This window comes from Schistocerca gregaria, chromosome 8 (genome assembly GCF_023897955.1).
Source record: "Schistocerca gregaria isolate iqSchGreg1 chromosome 8, iqSchGreg1.2, whole genome shotgun sequence".
Lineage (NCBI taxonomy): Eukaryota > Metazoa > Arthropoda > Insecta > Orthoptera > Acrididae > Schistocerca > Schistocerca gregaria.
The window spans coordinates 353928364-353954604 of record NC_064927.1 but is presented as its reverse complement, the minus strand read 5'-3'; the positions used below and the strand labels follow the sequence as shown (position 1 = coordinate 353954604).

General features: G+C 42.3%; 1 protein-coding gene across 1 annotated transcript in view; it reads right to left on the bottom strand.

The window, feature by feature from the left end:
• The window catches only part of LOC126284307 (RYamide receptor-like), a 1455467-nt gene that overhangs the window by 103148 nt on the left and 1326078 nt on the right, over positions 1-26241 (bottom strand). Inside the window, exon 8 of the mRNA XM_049983138.1 lies at positions 5702-5802. Coding sequence (XP_049839095.1) covers positions 5702-5802 — 101 coding nt within the window. The remainder of the gene's footprint in view (positions 1-5701; positions 5803-26241) is intronic.

The following is a 26241-nucleotide window of genomic DNA, read 5'->3' as shown; positions in this document are numbered from 1 at the left end:
AGCAACGCCTATTAGACGGAGGGGGTCCGACAGCCGATCAGTTCCAGTCATTCCACCAGGAAGGAGGTACACGGCTCGTGTTGCCTGTAGTTCAACCATGCCTACAAAGTAAATACCGTGGTTCGATCGCGTCCGCATAGTTACTTTGTACCAGGAAGAGCTCTCGACAAGGGAAGTGTCCAGGCCTCTCGGAGTGAACCAAAGCGATGTTGTTCGGACATGGAGGAGATACAAGAACGGCCATGCTTAGGCTGCCCAAGGGCTACTACAGCAGTGGATGACCCTTTATCTACGGATTATGGCTCGGAGGAATAATGCTTTTCGTGCAGCCACAGGACGTCTTGTTACGAATCAAACTGTGCGCAATAGGCTGCATGACGCACAACTCCACTCCCGACACTGGCGAGGTCCATCTTTGCAACCACGACACCCTGCAGCGCGGGACAGATGGGCCCAACAACATGCCGAATGCATCGCTCAGGATTGGCATCACGTTCTCTTCACCGACGAGTGTCGCATATGCCGCCAACCAGACAATCGTTGGAGACGTGTTTGGAGGCAATCCGGTCAGGCTGAACGCCATAGACACGTTGTCCAGAGAGTGCAGCGAGGTGGAGGTTACCTGTTGTTTTGGTGTGGCATTATGTCCGACCGACGTACGCCGCTGGTGGTCATGGAAGGCGCAATAACGGCTGTAAGATACGTTTGAATGTCATCCTCCGACCGATGGTGCAACCACATCGGCTGCATACTGACGAGGCATTCGTCTTCATGCGCGACAATTCGCACTCCCATTGTGCACATCCTGTGAATGACTTCCTTCTGGATAACGGCATCGCTCGACTGGAGTGGCCATCATGTTCCCCAGTCATGAACTCTATCGAACACGCCTGAGATAGTTTGAAAAGAGCTGTTTGTGGACGACGTGACCCACCAACCACTCTGAGGGATCTACACCGAATCGCTGTTGAGGAGTGGGATATAATCTGGAGCAACAGTGCCTCGATGAACTTGTGGATAGTATGCCACGACGAATACAGGCATGCATCCATGCAAGAGTACGTGCTGCTGGGTGTTAGAGGTACCGGTGTGTATAGCAATCCGAACCTTTATCTCTGAAGATCTCGCTGTATGGTGCTGCAACATGCAATGTATGGTTTTTATGAGCAATAAAAAGGGCGGAAATGATGTTTACATTGATCTCTATTACAATTTTCTGTACAGGTTCCGGAACTCCCTGAAGCGAGGTGACGCAGAACGTTTTTTGATGTGTGTAGTATAGTCAGATGATAAGGATGATGGTATGGCTCAAGTACAGTTGTAAATCCCACATAATCTGCCATCATTCTCCTACAGTGTTGATTTAGAAGTGGAAGAAATACGCGGAAATGGTTTATTCTTTTCACTGCGGTCTCTGTGAAAGAAATTAGTGCTTCTAAAAAGTAATCGAATTAAGAGATGAGGTAATAAGTGTCCTTTGAGAAAAACGTAATTTTATTGAAATTATGACTGTTTTGATGAAAACTATTGATGTAAGTATGCCTCTGTTCATAGAATTTAAAGGTAAATTTCACAGGCGCTATGTATTGACTAATCAAATTACTGCCGGCCGGAGTAGCCGTGCGGTTCTAGGCGCTACAATCTGGAACCAAGCGACAGCTACGGTCGCAGGTTCGAATCCTGCCTCGGGCATGGATATGTGTAATGTCCTTAGGTTAGTTAGGTTTAATTAGTTCTAAGTTCTAGGCGACTGATGACCTCAGAAGTTAAGTTGCATAGTGCTCAGAGGCAACCAAATTACTTCAGTGTTGTTGATATTTAACTGAGTTTGATACGCACAATATTTTTTAGGTAGTGTATGCATGTTAGGTTTGCCAAAAGTTAGCTGAAAGCAAGGACGAACATTCTCCAAGCACCAGCGATAACAGTCTTCGCCTACTACCTGGCAGCCCTGAAGCTGTCTAATGGAATTACAAACCCATATTAATTCTGTTCGTAGAGGAGACTCGTTCTCTTAATTATCTGCATGAACTCTGATACAACTACAAAGCACACCAATATTTGAGGAAGTATATTTCTTGTTTTTGTGAAGGTGAACGGCTGCAGTGTCCTCTGGCAGTTTCAGTTAAAACAATCTTTTTAATAGCTACTGTCCCCTCACTGAATAGGTGGAATGAAGTTGTCTTTTTCTAATAATGAAGAAATTATGCCAATTCTTCATTGTATGGTTATCGTTGACTTAAATGCATGTAATCATTCCAAATGACTTTTACTATGGTCTGCTGGAGAAATTACATATACCTCTATGCTCTAAGTTCTATAAAACGGTTATATTAGCGTAATCTAGTCCATTTTCTTTCAACCGAATATTTCACTACATCGCTATGTTGTATGTTGAAGCAAAACTAGTAAACAAAGTATGACTGATATTGCACATTTTGATATAACAGCAGTACACGAAATATCGCTAATACATGGCCAAAGCTAAACTTATCCAACTGTGGTCCAGTAAACGCAATTCCACTTAAGTACTTCGATACAAATTATACATATAATTAGTCATAGTTTTTCTAATGTGTAAGTGACTAACATATGTAATGTAGGTCTTAGGCGTAACATTTCAATCGGTATCTTTGCTTGTATACGTATCAGGAATTTATTTAATGTCTTTGGTTGTTATGTTATTGTACTGGATAATTACAAATACTACTGACAGCTCTGCCGTCCTTTCTCTTGATCGACGAAGTGTGAATATTTCAATGTACGATTATTATATTTAAACATATATACATTAATGTATTTCTTTCTTTCTTTTGTGTGGAGCTAATGTGAAATGTGATAATGCAGTATCATGTCTTTTACTTGATGGGGATTTTTGCAGTGTCCGTAATCATCATATATTATTCAACGACCATTTACCATGAGGAGAAGGTAGCTGAAGTATCAAGATAATCTCTGTTATTTATTATGATAATAAAACGGAATTGAAATGTTAACTATTGGAACCAAAATCAGAAACAGATGAAAACACAAAGTTAGGTACAAGGGTTAGAACTTTAATAGTAGCAACTGTTTATTTAAAGCTCGTACAAAATAGATAAGTGTTGCTAAGTTTTACTGACCTTCAAAGTAGTCACCAGCATTACGTATAATCCATTGCCAGAGATGTGGAAGTCGAAGGATACTCTTAGCAGTGCCAGTTTGTAAGATGGGAAGAACTATGCCCCTTACATGAAGTCATTAAAGATCATTGAACTCACGTTAAGCGAACAGTAGGGCTGAACAAAAGTGACTGGCAAGGCACAATGCATCTTGTAGAGGGTATAGTATTGATGTATTGGAATAATTAAAATTGGGCGATGGTTTTAAAGTAATTAACGCGACATTAAAACTTGGTGGAAACACGTCGATTTACTGGAGCCTAGTTTATCCCAGGGAAGTATTCAGAGTTGACCACAGCCAGGTGGCGGCGTGCGGTTGGGGAGCAGCAAAGGGAAGCGACAATAGGCAGCTTAGGGCGGTTCAAACTCTGAGAAAGTGGTAACGGGGCGTGGCCTCCAGCTGCCTTAAGATGAGTGACAGTGAGGGGGTGGTTGACCCAATGCTGGTGTACCGGGAAGCAGACAGAGAACTTGTATGCCTGTTGATAAATGTCTGTCGTCCCGTTTTCAGTGAAACATGTGAGAAAGCCACGCAAAGCTGTGGTGGAGCGGTCAACAGTGGGAGAAATAGCGTGTTCGTGACTGTAGCAACTTCTTGCTGAATTCATAGTCTGCAGAGTCTGAAGTAAATCAGGTGAAGAGCGACAGAATGAAACACACCGGCCTCCAATGGGAACGTAGGACCAAGGAATTTGAAGTACTCTCCTGGGAGTCAGAATTTCGGTAAAATGGTGTTTTATGCAGATGGGTGGCCTGGGAAGAGCTAAATAGCAGAAGTTGAGAGGAAGGGAAATTTTGTGGGAATTTGTTCACTTCCCAAAGCAGGCACTGGTCGGCGCTGGGAAGCGACGCATAATTAATGTGACTTGCGCTGCAGTTGGCATAAGTGATTTTTCTGGAGAGGAATCTGAGGCAAAGAGAGGACTGGGAGAAGTCTCCATAGTGGTCTTCCGTTCCCAACTTGCCTAGACTGCTGATGTGGCGTTCTTTACTCAGCTTTCCTGAGAGAGAGTGAGCATCTCTGCAGCTATGGACATAGCAAACGGTAAGATTGAGCTTGGAGATAGAAAGTTTTCGTTGAGCTATGTACTGAGCAAGATAGCTAGGAGTGAATAGATGAGCGCAGCCTTGCAGCACCATGAGGCTGGCCGAAGTCCACACGACGAAGACGCCCCGCCACACTGAATTCGGTGATATTGCGCCCGCTCCGGCTTGAGTTAGGCTACTGGTTAATTTGTTGGGTCATGTCAGCAAAGTTTCTACGTCGGTTTCATGGGCCGTGTATTGTAGAATTCTTCTCGCACACGCCTGGGTTAGTCGATAGGAATTAATTTTGATTTCTCGCGCTTTACTCCATATAAACGCAATTTATTCCCACTGCCTGTTAGGAGAGTCATGTAATGTGATGATTGAAGGTCGTGAGTTAAAATAAATTTGTGCTAATCGACTGCACCTGTTTCAATCAAGTAGTTGAAATCCCAAGTCACTTTCTTAATTAATTTTATGTTCAGCATTTGCATTTGGTGTTCAATAGCTGAATATAAAATCAATGTGCACCTCTTTGTAATTAAAAAGGGATCAATTCTGAACCAGTTAATGTCAACACTGCCACCACAGTTCAATCAGGAGTCACAGGGCCTTATTACTTTCTTTGCGTTATCCAATATTGCGGCAGTTCTGCACTCTCTGTTGATCTGTTAGTTAATTACCCGGGCTGAACATATGCCAAAACCAGATAAGTGACTGGTGGGGTGTTACAAGTTGTGTTTATAGTTCGCACGAGGCGGACTATTGTCCGACGAATTTGTAGCAATTCTGGAGCGAATTCCGTGATGTGTTTCCTTCAGTTTAGAATTCTAGTTGAATGCAGAAGGGCTTACGTCAGGGGAGTGCGGTAGGTGGTATAGCACTTCGCAGCCCCATCAGTCAAACAAATCAGTACCAGCGTGCACTATACGTGCTTGAGCACTGTCCTGAAAAATGATGGTCAGGTCCAGCAGGAAGTGTCACCACTTATCTCTCTAAGCTGGTCGTAGGTTGTGTTCAAAAAATGAACAACCTCCCCCCCCCCCCCCCCTTCAGTTTGGCACACCAAGCCTTCAACCGCCCCTGCGTATGACCGTTCCATGAGAAACCTGAACAACGACTGCACTCACCCAGCATAGAGGGGTGCTAACAGTAGTATTGTTATCCAATCAGCCAGACAATGGTTTCTACCGAAAAGGCGCTCCCAGTTCCGAATGTTGGAGCGAACGTGTATGTGGTGCGACTGTCTACGTCGTACTACCATTGATAGCAGACCGCTTGCATGTATCTTTGATCACGGTTACACCAAAAGTTGACAATGCCCCAGCGAGTGGATTCTTTTTTCGACTACTTCCACCGAGAGTGCGAGTTATACTCATGTTGCTTCTTATTCTGCTAGAGCTAGTGTGATGAATTTTACAATAATCTATTATTTGGTTTGGGTACATCGAAAGACATTGAAACAAGAGAGGCGTAGACGGCTACTGTAGGGACCTGTGCAGGCGTGTACTCACTCGTTGATGTAGGGGAAGACGTCTTGGAGGACGTTGTAAGTCTGCAGTGGCAGCCAGCAGACTGCGAACAGCGTCACCACGATTACCAGCATCTTGATCACCTGCACAGCGGAGAGCACAGCACATCTACAATCATATTACATTAATAACTCTACTGTTGAACACCTATAGACTGTATGTTTAATGCCAATTGATTAAGATTTCATTTCGGGGTTGTCAGTAGACCAAAATCATTATTAATACGTTAGTCAGGGCACATTACGTTCGTATTGTAAAACTGTATCATGACTGAAACTGTGGACTTCTTAAGTCTTGACACACAGCTCGCATCAAAAATGTTCAGATGTGTGTGAAATCTTATGGGACTTAACTGCTAAGGTCATCAGTGCCTAAGCTTACTCACTATATAACCTAAATTATCCTAAGGACAAACACACACACCCATTCCCGAGGGAGGACTCGAACCTCCGACGGGACCAGCCGCACAGTCCATGACTGCAGCGTCTCAGGCCGCTCGGCTAATCCCACGCGGTACAGCTCGCATCAAAGTAACTAGATTACATACTGAAATATAGCCGTAGGGATCTACATGAAGAAGTGGCAGACTTGAAAATTATCTTTCTGTCGAAAATTGATCAGCAGTTGAGTTCATTTATCAACTACAACATATCAGAAATTTTTACTTTCTCAATTGTTGACATCAGTATTTGATATATAAATGTAGCTCTTCAGGCATACATCTGTAATTTAAAAATATACTGCAACGTTGCGTCTATCGATTGAAGGCTGGTTAATCAATCACTAGAAAAATTTGACGCAAGTAGAGAAAATAATGTAAATATCTTAACAGTTATGATCAATATTGCACATTAGTAGATTCAGTACACTATGAACACACAACTTCCAGTATAATGGATACATAAAATTTGGGACGTGCACCAACATAATATCAGCACCCATACGGGGTTTGGGCAGAACTATGGAAACACCGCGAGAAATGAATGCTCGAACATAAATAGAGACGCTAGCCAAGCGCGAAGAATGCGCTGTTGTACTTGACCACGAACAGTACCTATGCAATGTCCTAAACACATTACAAGTGTAAGTCGGGTCAGAACGATGTTCTGTATAGTTATGAATACATTATGTCGGATCAAACTGATTTTGTAGGTGGGCACTCTTGGTACTAGTATGGATTGTGTTTCTGTAACCAAGGTAGTCGGATTGTTTGGAATTTCTAGCGGAACAGCACGCTGATTTACACCGCATACAGGGAAAGTAATAGAGGAACATCCTTTTTGTTCGGACGAGTCTTGTTCCACAGTGCTTACTGCTTCTGGGCGAGTTCACGTCTCAAGAATCAAACACGGCGAGGGCTCTTTGATGATTTGTGCAGCCATATAGCGTTATTCCATGGGCCTGATGTTTATTCATAACGATTATGTGACAATTTCTGCTGATGGAGTCCACTCCTTCGTACAATGTTTGTTATTCAAGGGTGATGCTGTGTTCCAAGAACGCTGTTCAGACTTCTCGCATGATCTGGGACTGATTTTGCGAGCACGAGGGTGAATAGTCGTTTCTCCCTTGGCCACTGCAATCACAAGCTCTCAGTATCTGTGGTCTGTTTTGGAGGGAGATAGTGTGTGGTCACTATCCACCTCCATAATCGTATCTGAAACTTCACTAAATTGCTGGAAGAATTCCGTATTTCTAGATTTCCGGAAAGCTTTTGACACCGTTCGTCACAAGCGACTTCTAATCAAGCTGCGGAGCTATGGGGTATCGTCTCAGTTGTGCGACTGGATTCGTGATTTCCTGTCAGGAAGGTCGCAGTTCGTAGTAATAGACGGCAAATCATCGAGTAAAACTGAAGTGATATCAGGTGTTCCCCAGGGAAGCGTCCTGGGACCCCTACTGTTCCTGATCTATATAAATGACCTGGGTGACAATCTGAGCAGTTCTCTTAGACTGTTCGCAGATGATGCTGTAATTTACCGTCTAGTAAGGTCATCCGAAGACCAGTATCAGCTGCAAAGTGATTTAGAAAAGATTGCTGTATGGTGTGTCAGGTGGCAGTTGACGCTAAATAACGAAAAGTGTGAGATGATCCACATGAGTTCCAAAAGAAATCTGTTGGAATACGATTACTCGATAAATAGTACAATTCTCAAGGCTGTCAATTCAACTAAGTACCTGGGTGTTAAAATTACGAACAACTTCAGTTGGAAGGACCACATAGATCATATTGTCGGGAAGGCGAGCCAAAGGTTGCGTTTCATTGGCAGGACACTTAGAAGATGCAGCAAGTCCACTAAAGAGACAGCTTACACTACACTCGTTCGTCCTCTGTTAGAATATTGCTGCGCGGTGTGGGATCCTTACCAGGTGGGATTGACGGAGGACATCGAAAGGGTGCAAAAAAGGGCAGCTCGTTTTGTATTATCGCGTTATAGGGGAGAGAGTGTGGCAGATATGATACACGAGTTGGGATGGAAGTCATTACAGCATAGACGTTTTTCGTCGCGGCGAGACCTTTTTACGAAATTTCAGTCACCAACTTTCTCTTCCGAATGCGAAAATATTTTGTTGAGCCCAACCTACATAGGTAGGAATGATCATCAAAATAAAATAAGAGAAATCAGAGCTCGAACAGAAAGGTTTAGGTGTTCGTTTTTCCCGCTCGCTGTTCGGGAGTGGAATAGTATAGAGGTAGTATGATTGTGGTTCTATGAACCCTCTGCCAAGCACTTAAATGTGAATTGCAGAGTAGTCATGTAGATGTAGATGTAGATATAAGATTCCCTTCAAAACCTTACAGAACAAGTACAGTATTTATCCGCTGCGGGGCGACTGCAAGTTCTTTTGAATGCTCACGGATTACGACCCCGTATCAGCTATGGCAATGTGTTGTATTTTGGTGTTTCCATGTTTTTGTCCACCCAGTATCGTTATGGACTTCAAATGCACCTGGTCGCTGCACAAATGCGTATTATAAACGGCAGGACACGAGGGATTAAAAGCTGATGCACATACGGTTTATTATATCTTAATATAAAATCGGTTTGTTGGCATCTGCAAATATTGCTGATTTAAAGCTCCACGTCCGCAGCTCGTGGTCTAGTGCTAGCGTTGCTGCCTCTGGATCATGGGATCCCAGGCTCGATTCCCGACTGGATCGGCGATTTTATCTGCGCGGGGACTTGGTGTTTGTGTTGCACGCATCATTTCATCGTCGTTCGTGAAAATGGCTGTATAAAGAATGGAACTTTGTACGAGAGCTGACAACCGCGATGTTGAGCGCCGCCGGCCGGATTGGCCGAGCGGTTTTAGGCGCTACAGTCTGGAACCGAGGGACCGCTACGGTCGCAGGTTCGAATCCTGCCTCGGGCATGGATGTGTGTGATGTCCTTAGTTAGTTGGGTTTAAGTAGTTCTAGGGGACTGAAGACCTCAGAAGTTAAGTCCCATAGTGCTCAGATCCATTTGATTTGTTGAGCGCCCTACAAACCAGATATCTTCATCATCATCATCACAAAGCTCCATCTTCAGGATTCACGTTTTTAAATGTGGTGGCTCTACTGTGGCCGTACGTGGGGAAGGTATTACTATTAAGAGAACGGTTTTGCTGCATCGGCCCCAGGAAGGAAGTCAAAATCAGCCATGGAGTGTGCAGGCTAGTTATCTACCTAGTTCTGGAGATTGACGCTTCAGTAACGTTTGTGCAGTGCATTACCGGTGGACGGGATTGCTAAATATGGTGGCACCAAGCAGTGCGTCCATAACTGACTACAAGACGGGAACCGAACTCCAGTCGTAATTGCGGTGTCACCGCCAGACACCACACTTGCTAGGCGGAAGCCTTTATATCGGCCGCTGTCCGTTAGTATACGTCGGACCTGCGTGTCGCCACTATCAGTGATTGCAGACCGAGCGCCACCACACGGCAGGTCTAGAGAGACTCCCTAGCACTCGCCCTAGTTGTGCAGCCGACTTTGCTAGCGATGGTTCACTGTATACATACGCCTTCGGCTACGTCATTTGCTACGACCTAGCAAGGCGCCATATTCAGTTACTATTGATATTGTGAATCATGTACGTCAAGAGCGACGTTCATCATTAATGGATTAAAGTTAAGTATCAAACTAATTACGTCCGCTTTCTGAATTCTCATTCCTTGTCATGTTCCAGACCTCACGTCAGTATAGTTCTTCCCTCCTCACGCCAGCCTGCGCTAGCTAAAACGCGTGCATTTCGGCCTTTCGTAACAGGGTGTTGGCTCTTCTGCCAACACAACAGTAATGCTCCCAGCTGGATCGACGATGTGAACTACTAGCTCAGCCATTAGCAGTGTTCCATTAATGCCATGCATTCGACCGGTAGAGCCTCTGCACCATTCATCAGTCATATGTGTGGTATAGCTACTACAGCGTCATCGAGCACCATTATCAGCTGGGTTAAAGCTGGTCTATCAGCAGTCAACGAAGTGGATTCACTGGTAACCATATCGTGGTAATCTTCGAGAGTCCTGGGTTCAACTTGAGGCGTCCCCATGTTTCAGCAAACTGCCCTGTGATTCGTGCAATGTATGCCGCTCCCGCTGTGTAAGCACACTTGATGTGGAGATGACACTTGACCTGAGTCAGCAAGGGTGCCGTCACAGCTGTTGTACTGCCTCAGAATTTCGCTCCGTCAGCACAGTCACTCCCTATCTGTCTGCCACGGCCACCTACTGGGCCACAGCCATCGACCTCTTGTTGTTACTGAGAAGCATCCTCGTAGACGTCCCCCGTGGTGGTAGAGGTTCCATCCCATAGCTTTCCAGACACGCCACTTTGGAATGGCCACCCCACAACACTCGTATTCTGCCTGTGACGCTGGTGTCAGCATAGTGGTCAATGCACGACGTGACGACTACATGGGAATAATGCGTCAAACGTCAATTCAGAATCAGCTAAAGCACTATTAAGTACCTTTTGTATTTTGGGAAAGTCCCTCCATCGTTTATTCTCAATGGATTGCGCTTGCAACATTCTGTTTTTGGCATATATCTCGTAAAAAATTGATGCACTCAGATTTGAATGACATCGACTTTGTTTGTAACGGATACGCCGTGCAATGAAAACAAGAACACCCTTGAAGGTCTGTTATTAAAATTTTCAGTTGACGGTCTAGTTCCATAACGTCGTCAAAAACAAAATACACCTAATTTTTTAAGCGGAATACAGTTGTTGCACGCCAGTTATACGTCGTCTCGCTCAGGGTTAACCTGTGAATGCTACGTTATTTTCTCTCGCAGGTATTATTAACAGTGAACATAACAGAAATAGAGAAAAGAAAGCTTTTAATAAGTAGTTGAGACAATGATGGAACATAATTGGCAACCAGTCAGAGGAACGAAAAGATCAGAATTAGTTGAAATTTGAGACTATAGTATGTGAAATTACTTTAACCATTATATTTCAATAAAAGTAATGGGAACAGTACACATATTTTCATTTAGTGTGTATAACATGGGTGCGAAACGTTATCCTCAAAATTTTTTTACCATCATTAAATTAACAGAGTGCAACCTAAAAGAAAAGGTCTCATTTGAAATTTATTAAATAGTCAGGCAGTAAATCTTAAATTTTGTTAGATCAGTGAAAAGAGATACTTTACATTATAATTGACAGTGTTGATTAACTGTTGCAGATCTAATTACTTTCATTACCTTTCATTGCCTTTCATAATGACATACTTTAACTTACAGTGGAGGGAGAAAGCTAATTGGAATCTGAATACATGACTGACAATTCACCCTGGATATCAACAACTAGATATTGTTAGACGCAATGAAATCATTACACTACAACAGTTTCCGGGCTAATGCTTACAGCAAATAAACTCAATGAAAATTACCTTTTCTCCGAATGAGCCATCTCTGTGTAAAATTCTCTTAAATCATTGTCTATTCTCAATTACACATCAGGGGGCATTTCAGTTCTCTGTGTGGTACGTCCGCTATCGAAGCTCCTCACTCTGTCACGACACAACATTCTCTCCGTCTCTCCAACTGCTTTCGACACCTTCGCTCGCCTGAGTTCTACTCAATAATACTACAACCCTCGGCAGCCAAAGAATACTTATTAATCATGCAATCAGCCGTGCAAAAAGAAGCATGTAATAACATTCAAAACAAAGTTAAATATACCAAACAAACTGTCATTTGTATTGTATTGTATGTTAACCGGGGACCTAGGGACGACGGAGAGGTCCACAACCCCACGACGACTACCGCAGGCCACTTCACCCCTCCGCCGCCCCACACCGAACCCAGGGTTATTGTGCAATTCGGCCCCTGGTGGACCCCCCAGGGAACATCTCACACCGGCCGAGTATAACCCCTATGTTTGCGTGATAGATTAATGGTGGCATATGCGTACGTGGAGAACTTGTTTGGGCAGCAATCGCCGACGTAGTGTAACTGAGGCGGAATAAGGGGAACCAGCCCACATTCGCCGAGGCAGATGGAAAACCGCCTAAAAACCATCCACAGACTGGCCAGTTCACCGGACCACGACACAAATCCGCCAGGCGGATTCGTGCTGGGGACCAGACGCTCCTTCCCGTCTGGAAAGCTGTGCGTTAGACCGTACGGCCAACCGGGCAGGCTAACCGTCATTTACTATGACATTCATATTTCATTACCATTTTACCTAATATGTACACATTTCAACATATGAAAGAGCTAGAGAGTGTGTCTGCTTTTACAGTTTTTACGCCACCAACTTTTCGAGCTGGCTCCACAACCTGCAGCCAGGCGAGCTGGCAGTCTGCCTTTCGGGTTCCGCGGCCAGAGTTGGAAAGTGCAGAGTGAGCACGGCAAAAACCTGTACTCCTACCCTGTAAAGAACATGGTTACCAAACCCTGGCCACTAACGCTTGCTACCTGGGCCTCGTACATGGCTGGAAACGGCCCCTTTTCATAACGACACCGGGGAGAGATAGTCTTAATTATAGCCACTCCGCCCATTCAATACCTTTTGTTGACAGGTGCCTATACTGTGACAACCTTCACGCCAGTCGTCGGTCCAGCCTGCGTGATCCACTCTCGTCTTCAGCTGTAAGTAGGCTGTTTAGCTTTTTTTATTGGTAACGCCGCCGCCACGTAGCGCTCTGTATAAAAATCACTGGCTGTGCCATGTGCAGTCTGTGGCTGGTTTGCATTGTTGTCTGCCATTGTAGGGTTGGGCAGCGGCAGCTGGATGCCAACAGTGCGTAGCGTTGCGCAGTTGGAGGTGAGCCGCCAGCAGTGGTGGACGTGGGGAGAGAGATGGCGGAGTTTTGAAATTTGTAAGAATTGGTGTCATGAACTGATATATATATATATATATATATTGTGACTATAAAGGTAAATACATTGTTTGTTCTCTATTAAAATCTTTCATTTCCTAACTGTGCCTATAAGTAGTTAGTGCCTTCCATAGTTTGAATCTTTTATTTAGCTGGCAGTAGTGGCGCTCGCTGTATTGCAGTAGTTCGAGTAACGAAGATTTTTGTGAGGTAAGTGATTTGTGAAACGTATAGGTTAATGTTAGTCAGGGCCATTTTTTTGGTAGGGATTTTTGAAAGTCAGATTGCGTTGTGCTAAAAATATTGTGTGTCAGCTTAAGCACAGTCTTGTATAATTGTTCTAAGGGGTGTTTCATATGGCGACCCTGCCAGGATACCTCACTGGAATCTTCTGATTATATCTTGTAGTTTGTGTAGTTAGTGTAGCCTTTGTTTATTGCTAGCGCGTAATCAGAGAGAATTTCCTTTGTAGTTGCAGTCTTTCATTGTTGTACAGTAAAACAGTTGTGGCATGCATGTAGATTTGCACCAAGTATTTCGCAGCTTCGCTTGCAATTAACTAGATATTATTTTCAGTGCTATGTTAATGTGTTCTCTTATTTTTGCTCTTCAAATTGTGTTTTTATGTGTTATCGTGTGAAATATTGTGACAATAATGGCGTGTGAAAAACGTAACACTAGGCTCCAAAGTAAACTGAGAAATAATAGCGACGACGAGCGTCGCTTATCAGCAACACTGTGTAGTGAATTAACAGACATTCGAAGTAGTAATTTGGTAATTGTGCATAGGGAAATGGAGCGGGCGGCATATAATGGTGTAGACAATGAAACAAGTAGTGAACAGGAAACAATGATCGATCGATCAGTCGGCAACAGCTCGCCTCAGGAATCCGAAATGACAGAACACAATATTGCAAATACTGTAGACTTAGGTTATGGGTCCTCACCGTTTTCTCAAATGAGTCAAGACACATTTTCTGCCTGTCAAAATGTAAATGTTGCCGGTGAAAATGCACTGCCAAAAAGCATAGAAAAACGGATTCCAGACACTAATACATTATTATTGCAATTAATGCAACAAATGGAACAAAATCAGAAACAAATGGGACAAAAGCTTCAAAAGTTAGACACAATGGAACAAAATCAGAGACAAACACAGCAAAAGTTAGACACAATGGAACAAAATCAGAGACAAACACAGCAAAAGCTTCATAAGTTTGACACAATGGAACAAAATCTGAGACAAACACAGCAAAAGTTAGATGCAATGGAGCAAAAGCTTCAAAAGTTATACTCAGTGGAACATACGCTTGAACAAACACGTGAAGATTTAAATACTGAATTACATAAAATCGAATCGAAGTGTCAAAAAGTCTGTAATGACGTAAAAACACAAATTTGTGAGCATTTCCAACCTATTTTTTCGCGGCATGAAAATGCATTACAGAATCACGAAGCAGCCATAAAAGAACTGCAAACAATTGTTCATGAAAATCATGAGACCTTGCAAGCTAAAATTGACTCAGTTGCATCTACCGATTCGGTTACGCAACTTGCAAAAACTCAGGAAAACTTAAAGGACACAGTAGATACTCTGAAAATTGGTTCAGAAAGACACATGGAGGACATTAGTTCATTATCAGAGAAAGTAGTTGAACTTTCGGATCAGCTAAATAATTTATCTACGAAGGTAGATGATAATCTGAATGACACAAAACCGGTAGTCTTTAATGACACAGAAGAGTTCGAACAAATTAGGAAATTCAAACAAAATCAAAATCAAATTAATACGCAACACCAAAGAGAAAACATTTAAGAATTCTGGCAACCACATTCATCCACAAGCGTGGCTTCGTCAATTCTCTCATTGTTTCCCCCCCCCCCCCCCCAACTGGTCATTAGAGCACAGATTAGAATTTATGTGTGGCTATTTAGAGAATGAACGAGCTGTAAGAATGCGATCGGTCATTCACGATTGCCACAGTGAAGGAGAATTTTACCATGCCTTCCTCTCAGCATATTGGTCTCAAGCCACACGAGACCGAGTAAAACATGGCATCATAATGATGAAAAATTTCGAACAATCTGAATATTCAAGTCTTGTGAAATATTTTGAAGACATGTTACATAAGAATCAGTATCTTTCAAACCCATACAGCCCGTCAGAACTCATCGGCATTTGCTTAATCAAATTGCCAGAACATTTACGGCATAATATTTTGGCAGGCCGTTGCAAAGACGACATTGAAGCTTTTCAGGGACTCTTACAAGAATTAGAAATTCACACTGACAATCGCGTAGCGCGAAAACAGGAATACAACAATTACAGGTCACATCCGTCGCAATTCCGCGATGAAAGAAATAATAACTGGACACGACAAGGCTATTCTCACAACACAAATCGTGACCAAAACAGACACCACCCGTATGACAACCGTTGGCAGACTAGTAATAATTACAGGGAAAGATCACCTTTCCGCAGTTGTGACTATCACAGAGACAATCAGAGAAACAGACAATATGGGAACCAAAATAATTATTATCAAGGGAGACAGAATAACTTAAGACGCAACGGTCTAGCGCGCAGTTACGTTTCTCAGAGAAATTCTCCACCACGTGACCGACAAGAAAGAAAGTATGGAATCTACCGACATGACGACAGACGATATGATCGTAAAGACAGACCTGAATTACAGCAAAACTGGCGGGATTCAAACAGAGCAGGGCCCTCTCGACAAGGTGAATTTGTAGAAGTTAGGTCTCCAAATCCCAATAACGACGCGCGCCAACAAAGACACAATAGGCAATGACTCATACCGCTGGCAGCCACAAAACGTACTTATGAAACTGACGACGCAGCTGCCGTAGCTAGTAATAACGTTAAAATGGAAGACATTAGGGACATATTACTCCAGGAACACGACGTAAAACATAACAACATTGCATATCCTGTGATTCACATTACTGTAAATGACGTAAAATTTACGGCAGTACTTGACTCAGGCAGTCCCATTTCAGTAATTAGTGAAACAGCTTTTAGCAAATGCAACAAATCGAACGATTGACCCACACTTCCGTTACGCAAGATTAAATTACAAGGTGCAGTCATTGGAAAAAGTGTAGATGTACGCCAACAAACCAACTTACACTCCTGGAAATGGAAAAAAGAACACATTGACACCGATGTGTCAGACCCACCATACTTGCTCCGGACACTGCGAGAAGGCTGTACAAGCAATGATCACACGCACGGCACAGCGGACACACCAGGAACCGCGGTGTTGGCCCTCGAATGGCGCTAGCTGCGCAGCATTTGTACACCGCCGCCGTTAGTGTCAGCCAGTTTGCCGTGGCTTACGGAGCTCCATCGCAGTCTTTAACACTGGTAGCATGCCGCGACAGTGTGGACGTGAACCGTATGTGCAGTTGACGGACTTTGAGCGAGGGCGTATAGTGGGCATGCGGGAGGCCGGGTGGACGTACCGCCGAATTGGCCAACACGTGGGGCGTGAGGTCTCCACAGTACATAGATGTTGTCGCCAGTGGTCGGCGGAAGGTGCACGTGCCCGTCGACCTGGGACCGGACCGCAGCGACGCACGGATGCACGCCAAGACCGTAGGATCCTACGCAGTGCCGTAGGGGACCGCGCCGCCACTTCCCAGCAAATTAGGGACACTGTTGCTCCTGGGGTATCGGCAAGGACCATTCGCAACCGTCTCCATGAAGCTGGGCTACGGTCCCGCACACCTTTAGGCGCGTCTTCTGCTCACGCCCCAACATCGTGCAGCCCGCCTCCAGTGGTGTCGCGACAGGCGTGAATGGAGGGACGAATGGAGACGTGTCGTCTTCAGCGATGAGAGTCGCTTCTGCCTTGGTGCCAATGATGGTCGTATGCGTGTTTGGCGCCGTGCAGGTGAGCGCCACAATCAGGACTGCATACGACCGAGGCACACAGGGCCAAAACCCGGCATCATGGTGTGGAGAGCGATCTCCTACACTGGCCGTACATCTCTGGTGATCGTCGAGGGGACACTGAATAGTGCACGGTACATCCAAACCGTCATCGAACCCATCGTTCTACCATTCCTGGACCGGCAAGGGAACTTGCTGTTCCAATAGGACAATGCACGTCCGCATGTATCCCGTGCCACCCAACGTGCTCTAGAAGGTGTAAGTCAACTACCCTGGCCAGCAAGATCTCCGGATCTGTCCCCCACTGAGCATGTTTGGGACTGGATGAAGCGTCGTCTCACGCGGTCTGCACGTGCAGCACGAACGCTGGTCGAACTGAGGCGCCAGGTGGAAATGGCATGGCAAGCCGTTCCACAGGACTACATCCAGCATCTCTACGATGGTCTCCATGGGAGAATAGCAGCCTGCATTGCTGCGAAAGGTGGATATACACTGTACTAGTGCCGACATTGTGCATGCTCTGTTGCCTGTGTCTATGTTCCTGTGGTTCTGTCAGTGTGATCATGTGATGTATCTGACCCCAGGAATGTGTCAATAAAGTTTCCCCTTCCTGGGACAATGAATTCACGGTGTTCTTATTTCAATTTCCAGGAGTGTAGAATTCTTTTGTCAAAGCCACAGCTTCTCTATGAACTTTCTTATTGTTCCATTATTGTCGACGGAAGTTATACTGGGAGTAGACTTTTTGAATGAATACAAAGCAATCTTAAACTTTCACGATGCTGAAATAAGTTTAGAGAAAGAAGGTAAGTCAATAGCTTTGAAATTTGAAGATTGGCTCTCAAACCATGACGAGGAAATTAATCGGCTTTACCTTCTGTTAGACAACAGTTCGGAATTTTCTACGGAACTAGACACTAACAGTCGCTCTGCAAGTACTGACAGGGATGATATCGACGGCACAATTGAAACTAATGAGTTAATTCAAAATAAAATTCAATTGAGAATTGTAGTGACACTGATAGGCAGGACCTTTTTGAGATTTTACAAGCACATTCCACAGTTTTTACTCACAAAACAGGAACAATCAAGGGATTTCAATACCAATTTTGTGTTCGTGAGCATACTAAATTTTGTGTTAGACCATACGTATTTCCAGCACTTTATAGGGACCGTGTTAGAACAGAAATACAATCTATGCTTGACGAGGGCATTATTGAGCCTGCAGTAAGCTCATACAACAATCCATTACATGTTGTTGAGAAGAAAAATGGATCGATCAGGCTTGTCTTAGATTCGAAACAAATCAATACTATCATTATTTCTGAAACAGACAGGCCGCAAACGTTGGAAGAACTTCTCCAAAATTTTAATGGTGTAAAAGTGTTGTCTTCTATTGATCTCAGATCCAGCTTTTATCAGATCGAACTTCATCCAGAATGTAGAAAATACACAGCTTTCCTTTGTTTCGGCGTTTGTTATCAGTTTCGGAAACTTCCTTTTGGTTTGAACATTTCCTCGGCAACATTCATTCGCGGGCTAAATTCCATATTACCTGAGCTTTTAAAACGTCACATCACCTTATATGTGGACGATATTCTGATAGCAGAAGCCTCATGGGAACAACATAATCGCATCCTCAACAGCGTGTCACATATTTTTGCAGAATCTGGAATTACAGTTAACTTGGAAAAGTCTGAATTCGGTAGGACAAAAGTGAAGTTTTTGGGACATATTATTTCTTCTGAAGGCATTCAGCCGGATCCTGAAAAGTTAGAAGCAATCAGAGCCATTCCAGTTCCATCCAGAAAAAACAAGTCCGCAGTTTTCTAGGTCTCGTAAATTTTTACCGTCGTTTTCTGAATATTCAAATTCTAGTTACACCAAAACTTTGTTCTCTCACTGGAAAAAATACTATTTGGAACTGGGACGAACAAACACACTTGGAATTCAATTCTTTGAAAGAATCGCTACTTAACGCGCCAATACTAGCTCATCCAGATCTGTCACAAGATTTCTGCCTTAGCACGGATTCTTCTAAAGTCGGTCTTGGTGCCCATTTATTTCAAGAAGCCATAGAAAATGACACTACCGTTCAGAAAACCATTGCTTTTGCCAGCCGAGTGCTAACAAAATCTGAAAAAAATTATTCCGTTACTGAATTAGAAGCTTTAGCTATTGTTTGGGCATTTAACAAATTCCGTTTCTTTCTTTATGGTAAGCACGTAAAAGTATACAATGATCATCGTGCATTACAATTTCTTATGTCTTCAAAATTAAATCATGACAGGTTAAAACGTTGGGTATTGTATCTGCAAGAATTCCACTTCACAATAGTCTACATTCCCGGCAGTTAATTCCATAAATTATCTGGGAGTACGCATTAGGAGTGATTTAAAATGGAATGATCATATAAAGTTGCTCGTTGGTAAAGCAGATGCCAGACTGAGATTCATTGGAAGAATCCTAAGGAAATGCAATCCGACAACAAAGGATGTAGGTTACAGTACGCTTGTTCGCCCAATGCTTGAATACTGCTCAGCAGTGTGGGATCCGCACCAGGTAGGGTTGATAGAAGAGATAGAGAAGATCCAACGGAGAGCAGCGCGCTTCGTTACAGGATCATTTAGTAATTGCGAAAGCGTTACGGAGATGATAGATAAACTCCAGTGGAAGACTCTGCAGGAGAGACGCTCAGTAGCTCGGTACGGGCTTTTGTTAAAGTTTCGAGAACATACCTTCACCGAAGAGTCAAGCAGTATATTGCTCCCTCCTACGTATATCTCGCGAAGAGACCATGAGGATAAAATCAGAGAGATTAGAGCCCACACAGAAGCATACCGACAATCCTTCTTTCCACGTACAATACGAGACTGGAATAGAAGGGAGAACCGATAGAGGTACTCAGGGTACCCTCCGCCACACACCGTCAGGTGGCTTGCGGAGTACGGATGTAGATGTAGATGTAGATTGTTGCGGTCGCACTATCACGCGCACCGGCTGGGCTTGAGAAAAGTAACACAGAGAGCAACCTCGAGAAAAATTTCAGTATTCTTTACATTCAGAAAGTCACCTTTGAAAACTTCATCACCACATCTTTAAAGGACATTGCTCATGAACAAGATAAAGATGCGATTTGGAAAGACATCAAAAGTAAATGGCATGAAAAGACACACACACAGATTCGGCATTATTATCTGGTTAGGAACAACATACTGTTCAAACGATGCTGTGTTGATGACTAGCTATGGGTACTTTGCATTCCAGACGATTTTGTTAATAAGCTCATTTGGTACATTCATTTCAGCTATGCACATTTTGGTCCACGAAAGTGTTATCATATTCTTCGAACGACTTGTTATTTTAACAATATGGAAAATAGAATTCGAAGAGTCTTGTCTATTTGTAAACTTTGTCAAAAGGCGAAACCATCTACTGTCTCGTATCGTGCTCCATTGTTTCCTATCATTCCTACTAAATTAAAAGAATTTGCTTCTGTTGATCTCTTGGGACCGCTTGTTAGAACATTTAATGGATTTTCGTACGTTCTAGTCGTTGTTGAACTTACTTCAAAATTTGTTTCTTTCACTCCGTTACGTAAAGCCACTGGACGGTCTGTATCCATCGCCTTTGTTAAAAATTTCTTACGTGAAGTTGGACACGTTAGTAAAGTCATTTCAGATAACGGACCGCAATTCAGATCTGCTGTTTGGTCACGCATGCTTCGTAACCTTAAAATCAAATCTGTTTTTATTTCATTGACTCACCACATTATAACCCGTCTGAACGGATTATGAAAGAAATCAATAAGCTTTGCAGACTTTATTGTCACAGAAAGCATCAGCATTGGGACAGATATTTACACTTATTTCAAAACGTGCTGAATGAAATGCCTCATGACTCCACTGTTTTTCCACCTGTTCTTGTACTGAAGAATAAAGAACCACCGAACAGAATCAGAGAGCTTGTACCTTTTCCGAATACGCGTAAACTTCGACACAAAGACATTATTGACTTGGCTATTAAAAATATAATTTCTGTTGCAGACAAAAGGAGAAAATTACACGGTATAGCAAATGCAAAGAAATTATATATTGGTCATAAAGTTCTCATTAAAGCTCATTCATTGTCACATAAGAAGAAACACTTGAGTCACAAATTCTTTCTAGTTTACAATGGACCTTACAGAATCCGACGTATACCACATGATAATTGCGTTGAAGTTGAAACTCTGCGTATTAGGAAGAGTAAAGGTTTACACCACATTTCACATGTAAAACCGTTTATTGAAATATAATCTGCTTTTTAACTTTGTCTTTGCCATAAAACATTTCACTTCACATTTCTAGTATGCTTTGTCACACTGAGAAACTGTTAACATGCAACAATGTTTTGAAGTTAACTATACAGTCTAGAACCTAGGGAACATTTTTAAACAGAAATTACGAATGCATTGTTATAGTGAACAGACGACACAGTGTTGTTATTTGTACATTCTTACTTGTTAGTTGCACGATTATGTAACGACTATAAGGCTTACATACTTAGAACATATACTGTTAATGAGGTTTTAATGCAACATTTTGGTTCAGTTGAAAAGACATTCTTTATTTGAAGTACTTTCTGTGAGATTAAAGATGACTTAGCGTTTGGTTTCTTTGATAGCTACACGATTATATCACGACGCTACTAATGTGTGACACAATTTACATTGTGCTTTTGCGGTGTATCTGTTTTATATCTGCACAGATTTTCTGAATTATTCTGGAAAGTAAAACATGTTTTAGTGGTAACTTTTGTGGTATAGCTACAATTAGACAGCCTTTTCCATAGCACAGCAATACGTTACAGCACAATACTTTCTTCATCACGGCAATAAGCGTAATAACTAAGATATCTATACGCAAAGCATTTCACTTCGTTTATTACGAGGTAAGTACATTGACTTCAGCAGAACTTTGCTTACAGAGGACGATAACTACGACACTTCCACATAATTATCTTACAACAAGACGCACAGTTTATCGCTATAGTACACGTATTTGAGTGATTAATTTTGTACTTAAAACATTTATTTTTAAAGACATTTGAAGTACAATGATACAAAGGTTTTCTGTGATACATTTCATTCCATTGCTGTAATCTGTAACACCTGAGGATATAATTACATTAATCCTCAGGGGGGTACACGCTTACTTTGTGTGCCATGTGTTTGGCAAGCACAAGGAGCCCTAGCTAATATGGTATTTACTTATACAACTTTACACATCGGTACCATATTTCTCTAAAACATAAATTACACAGCTATCTGATCATTTAACAGAGGAACAAACATTTTTTTTTTTACCACATCAGTGACAGATGTTTACGTAATTACACAGTTGGATAACTTCATACTTACGAAATTGTATTTTGTCTGTACTTTGTGAACTGTTCATATTTTTTTTCAGAACCATTGTGATACTATGAGAGCTTTGAATGACGTATTTGATATGGGATGACGATTTTTAAAGTACGTTTGAGGTAGTTGACACTTTTGACATGAGCAGAGAATTTTTTTTAGGTTTTGAAATTATTGAAGGAAGCTACGACTATTTTGCGATTCAGCTGAGGTTTTATGTGTTATGATGACGATGTTTATTACGCGGTTGCGGTATGTTTATGATCAATAAGCTGATGTTATATGAGTTACTTGATTATGCTACTTATCTGTTATGATGGAATATTGAAGAAGTGTCGACGAATAAGGTAAGAAATAATGAGTAGCGGTTAGGGACTCTGGTTTGTGAAAAAGGTTGTTGGAAACCAAGAATCGTACTTTAAGAGTTATGAAATGTATGTAAATGCGTGAATGTATTACAATGCCGACGAAAATTTTTTGGACACTGTTATATCAATAGGATTTTGTTTCTACTGATGTGTAACGCAAATTCTTGAACTGTGAATTTTTTTTATATGAGATTGTCACTGTAGCGGAAACTGCTGTCGTAAATATTTCGGTGTGAAAGGTAAGTGACCGTGACGTAATGCGTCGTGGGCACCCAGCTGTGCGATAGTCGCCTGGGGAAAAAGCCATTAGTGTGTGCCTTTCAGAGGCACAGGTAAAAAAAAAAAAAAGCCATTAAAATACGACACCCTCAAACTTGAAAACATGATCACACTGTAGAGTTCTTAATTTATGATATTTACTGAAATGAAATGATGAGAAACGTTTCATGTCTATTGTCTTGCTAGTTGAAAGATTGTTTACTGCACTATGAAACGCCATATGGCTAGCGAATGACGTTTCACGCGTTGCTTTGCCTATTTTGTTTAATATCTAGTTTATAGATGCACTGCAGCATTGGTTACTACAAAATTTTATGGATGTACTATTATAAATATTTTATGCCTACAGATCCAGTAAATAATAACTTTATGACGCACTTAAAAAGAAAACAAAAAAAAAAAAAAAAACGAAGGAGCTCAAAAAGACATTTCCCTTGACAGGAATTGCAAAAATAATGTTTTTCGATTTGGTAACTTATCTGCTAGCGTATGTTCTCGTGATGCATCACTCTAGTGTTAAGATGTGACATAGGTATTAAACATTTTTACTGTAATATTTTTTTCTGCTTGTGGGTTTGTCATGTTTAGATATAAGTTATGACATTTACTGCTACTTGCTTTGCCAATTTCTATTTTTTTATTGCTGTTTGTATTAATTGTTTTGTGCTGCTGCATTGCCTCGTCCCTTAGTTTAGCATCTGAGCTCAGTAGGTTTAAGTTAGCTTAAGAGGGGGTAGACCATATAAGAAACTAACTATGATGAATTGGAAGAAAAGCAGTGAGAAGCTATAAGAAAATGGTTTGGCCAAAAAAGTAGTGTACAGTGGAGGAAAACTATTTTTGAAAGAGGATGAGAACAGAATACAGAAAGCATGCTTGGATAGGGTTATTTTTTGGCTGGAGCAAATGTTGAAATAAGAGGGGCGATCTATGGAATGAAGTTTTGGGTTGGACTCCAGTACCAAATGTTACCCTGAAAACAAACCCTGTCCTTTCCTTTTGTGTTATCCCACTATGTGTTTGTGTACCCTTGTGTATTTATTTTCTTCCTGTCTCTGTGTACTGTTTCATAGAATTTTTTCTGTTCTAATACCAAGCTACATTCTCTATGATGAGGAATACTGTTATCATCAAATATAATTTGCACCAATAATATGTTATTTACTTTGTAAAGATGTTTAGACATTATTTATGCTATTTTGTTTTAATGCTCATGTGTGAAGTTGATGTTTCGAAATTTATTCTGATTTTTTATGTATGTGCTCCTGTCATAATTCCTGTAATACTGATGTATATGTTATTTCGATTCTTTTGTAAAGCCTGTGTTACTGCAAATGTTATTTGTACTATTATGTTCTTTAAAGATGTATTTTGTACCTTTGTTATTGTATTCTTATGTTATAAAATTGTAATTGACAGCAGTTCATCAAATTAAGTAACTTGTAAATTACATTTCACTGCACACGTTTCTGTTGGTCATAGTATATGGACAATATGTGAGAAGTAGGGACTGATAGTGTTTGCACGTGTCTTAATAGTGCAGTAAGGGACTGGATAACAGCATTGCTGGTTCTAAGGACATTTCAAAAACAATTTTTGTGAGTGCACAAGTGGTGGTTATGGACTTGCTATATTATCCTTAAGACTCTTCAGTGGTGATTGTGCGCCTGCACAGTCAGATGGCTGCTGGCCATCTCTACAAGGACTACAATGGGTCTACACCTTTGATGACCCACCAATACCATTATTTCTACAAGGTCTACAGTGGGTCTGCATCTCTGGTGGCCCACCAATACCATAATCTCTACCAGGACTACAATGGGTCTACTCTGTGATGACCTACCTACCAATATTCTTCAAAACTTCGACTGACTCTGCTGTGGGTTTGCTCGGTTGTGGCCCATTACCTGTCTGCATGTCAAGAGTCAGCACTGTCTTTCCGTTGGAAGGACAACACTACTTCTTCAAGACTGCATGGAAATCCACTACTTCCGTGTGCATTTTATTTTACTACTCAGACTTTGAGAAATACACTGCAATTTTACTTTGATGAATAATCAGGCCTGTCTTTATGGACTGTGAGAAAATTTTAGCTTTTGACCAACATTGTATCGATAAGTGTGTGCATTTCATTTCTTTGTCATTGTAATTATGTAAAAATTTTTCAAATCTGTATTGGCCACTGCCCAGAACAATTTGTAAATTTTTTGTGGGGAGCATGGGGGCTATGTAAGTAGGCTGTTTAGCTTTTTTTATTGGTAACGCCGCCGCCACGTAGCGCTCTGTATCAAAATCACTGGCTGTGCCATGTGCAGTCTGTGGCTGGTTTGCATTGTTGTCTGCCATTGTAGGGTTGGGCAGCGGCAGCTGGATGCTAACAGCGCGTAGTGTTGCGCAGTTGGAGGTGAGCCGCCAGCAGTGGTGGACGTGGGGAGAGAGATGGCGGAGTTTTGAAATTTGTAAGAATTGGTGTCATGAACTGATATATATATATTGTGACTATAAAGGTAAATACATTGTTTGTTCTCTATTAAAATCTTTCATTTCCTAACTGTGCCTATCAGTAGTTAGTGCCTTCGGTAGTTTGTATCTTTTATTTAGCTGGCAGTAGTGGCGCTCGCTGTATTGCAGTAGTTCGAGTAACGAAGATTTTTGTGAGGTAAGTGATTTGTGAAACGTATAGGTTAATGTTAGTCAGGGCCATTTTTTTGGTAGGGATTTTTGAAAGTCAGATTGCGTTGCGCTAAAAATATTGTGTGTCAGCTTAAGCACAGTCTTGTATAATTGTTCTAAGTGGACGTTTCACAGCTAGCTGCTGCATCTGCCAGCCACTGGTCTCTGAGCAGTGCGTACACCTGATTATGTGGGCGCCTGAACGGGCACAGCTGGGGCCTTCTGTTGGCTGACACACCGATTCCTGGGTCCCTCTAAAAGGTCCTTGGTTCGCAGTCTGTGTTTGGGTGGCTCCTGCACCAGACCCACTGCAAGCGGCTGGCTGGTCACTGCTTTTACACCTGGCGGCGGGCCGAAGCGTGCCTGGGATTAGCAGGCCTGACGCAGATGGCACTCACTGAGGTGCAGACACCGCTCTTCTGCTGTGACCGCTTTACCAGCATGCATTCCTTGTTGCTACCTCACGCTGCTACGTACTTCGCTGGGCAACCGCAAACGCCGTAGGTCATCTCAGCACTGGGACGCAGTCTACACTGGCTGTGTGAAAGCAGTCTACATCGGCGGTATGAATT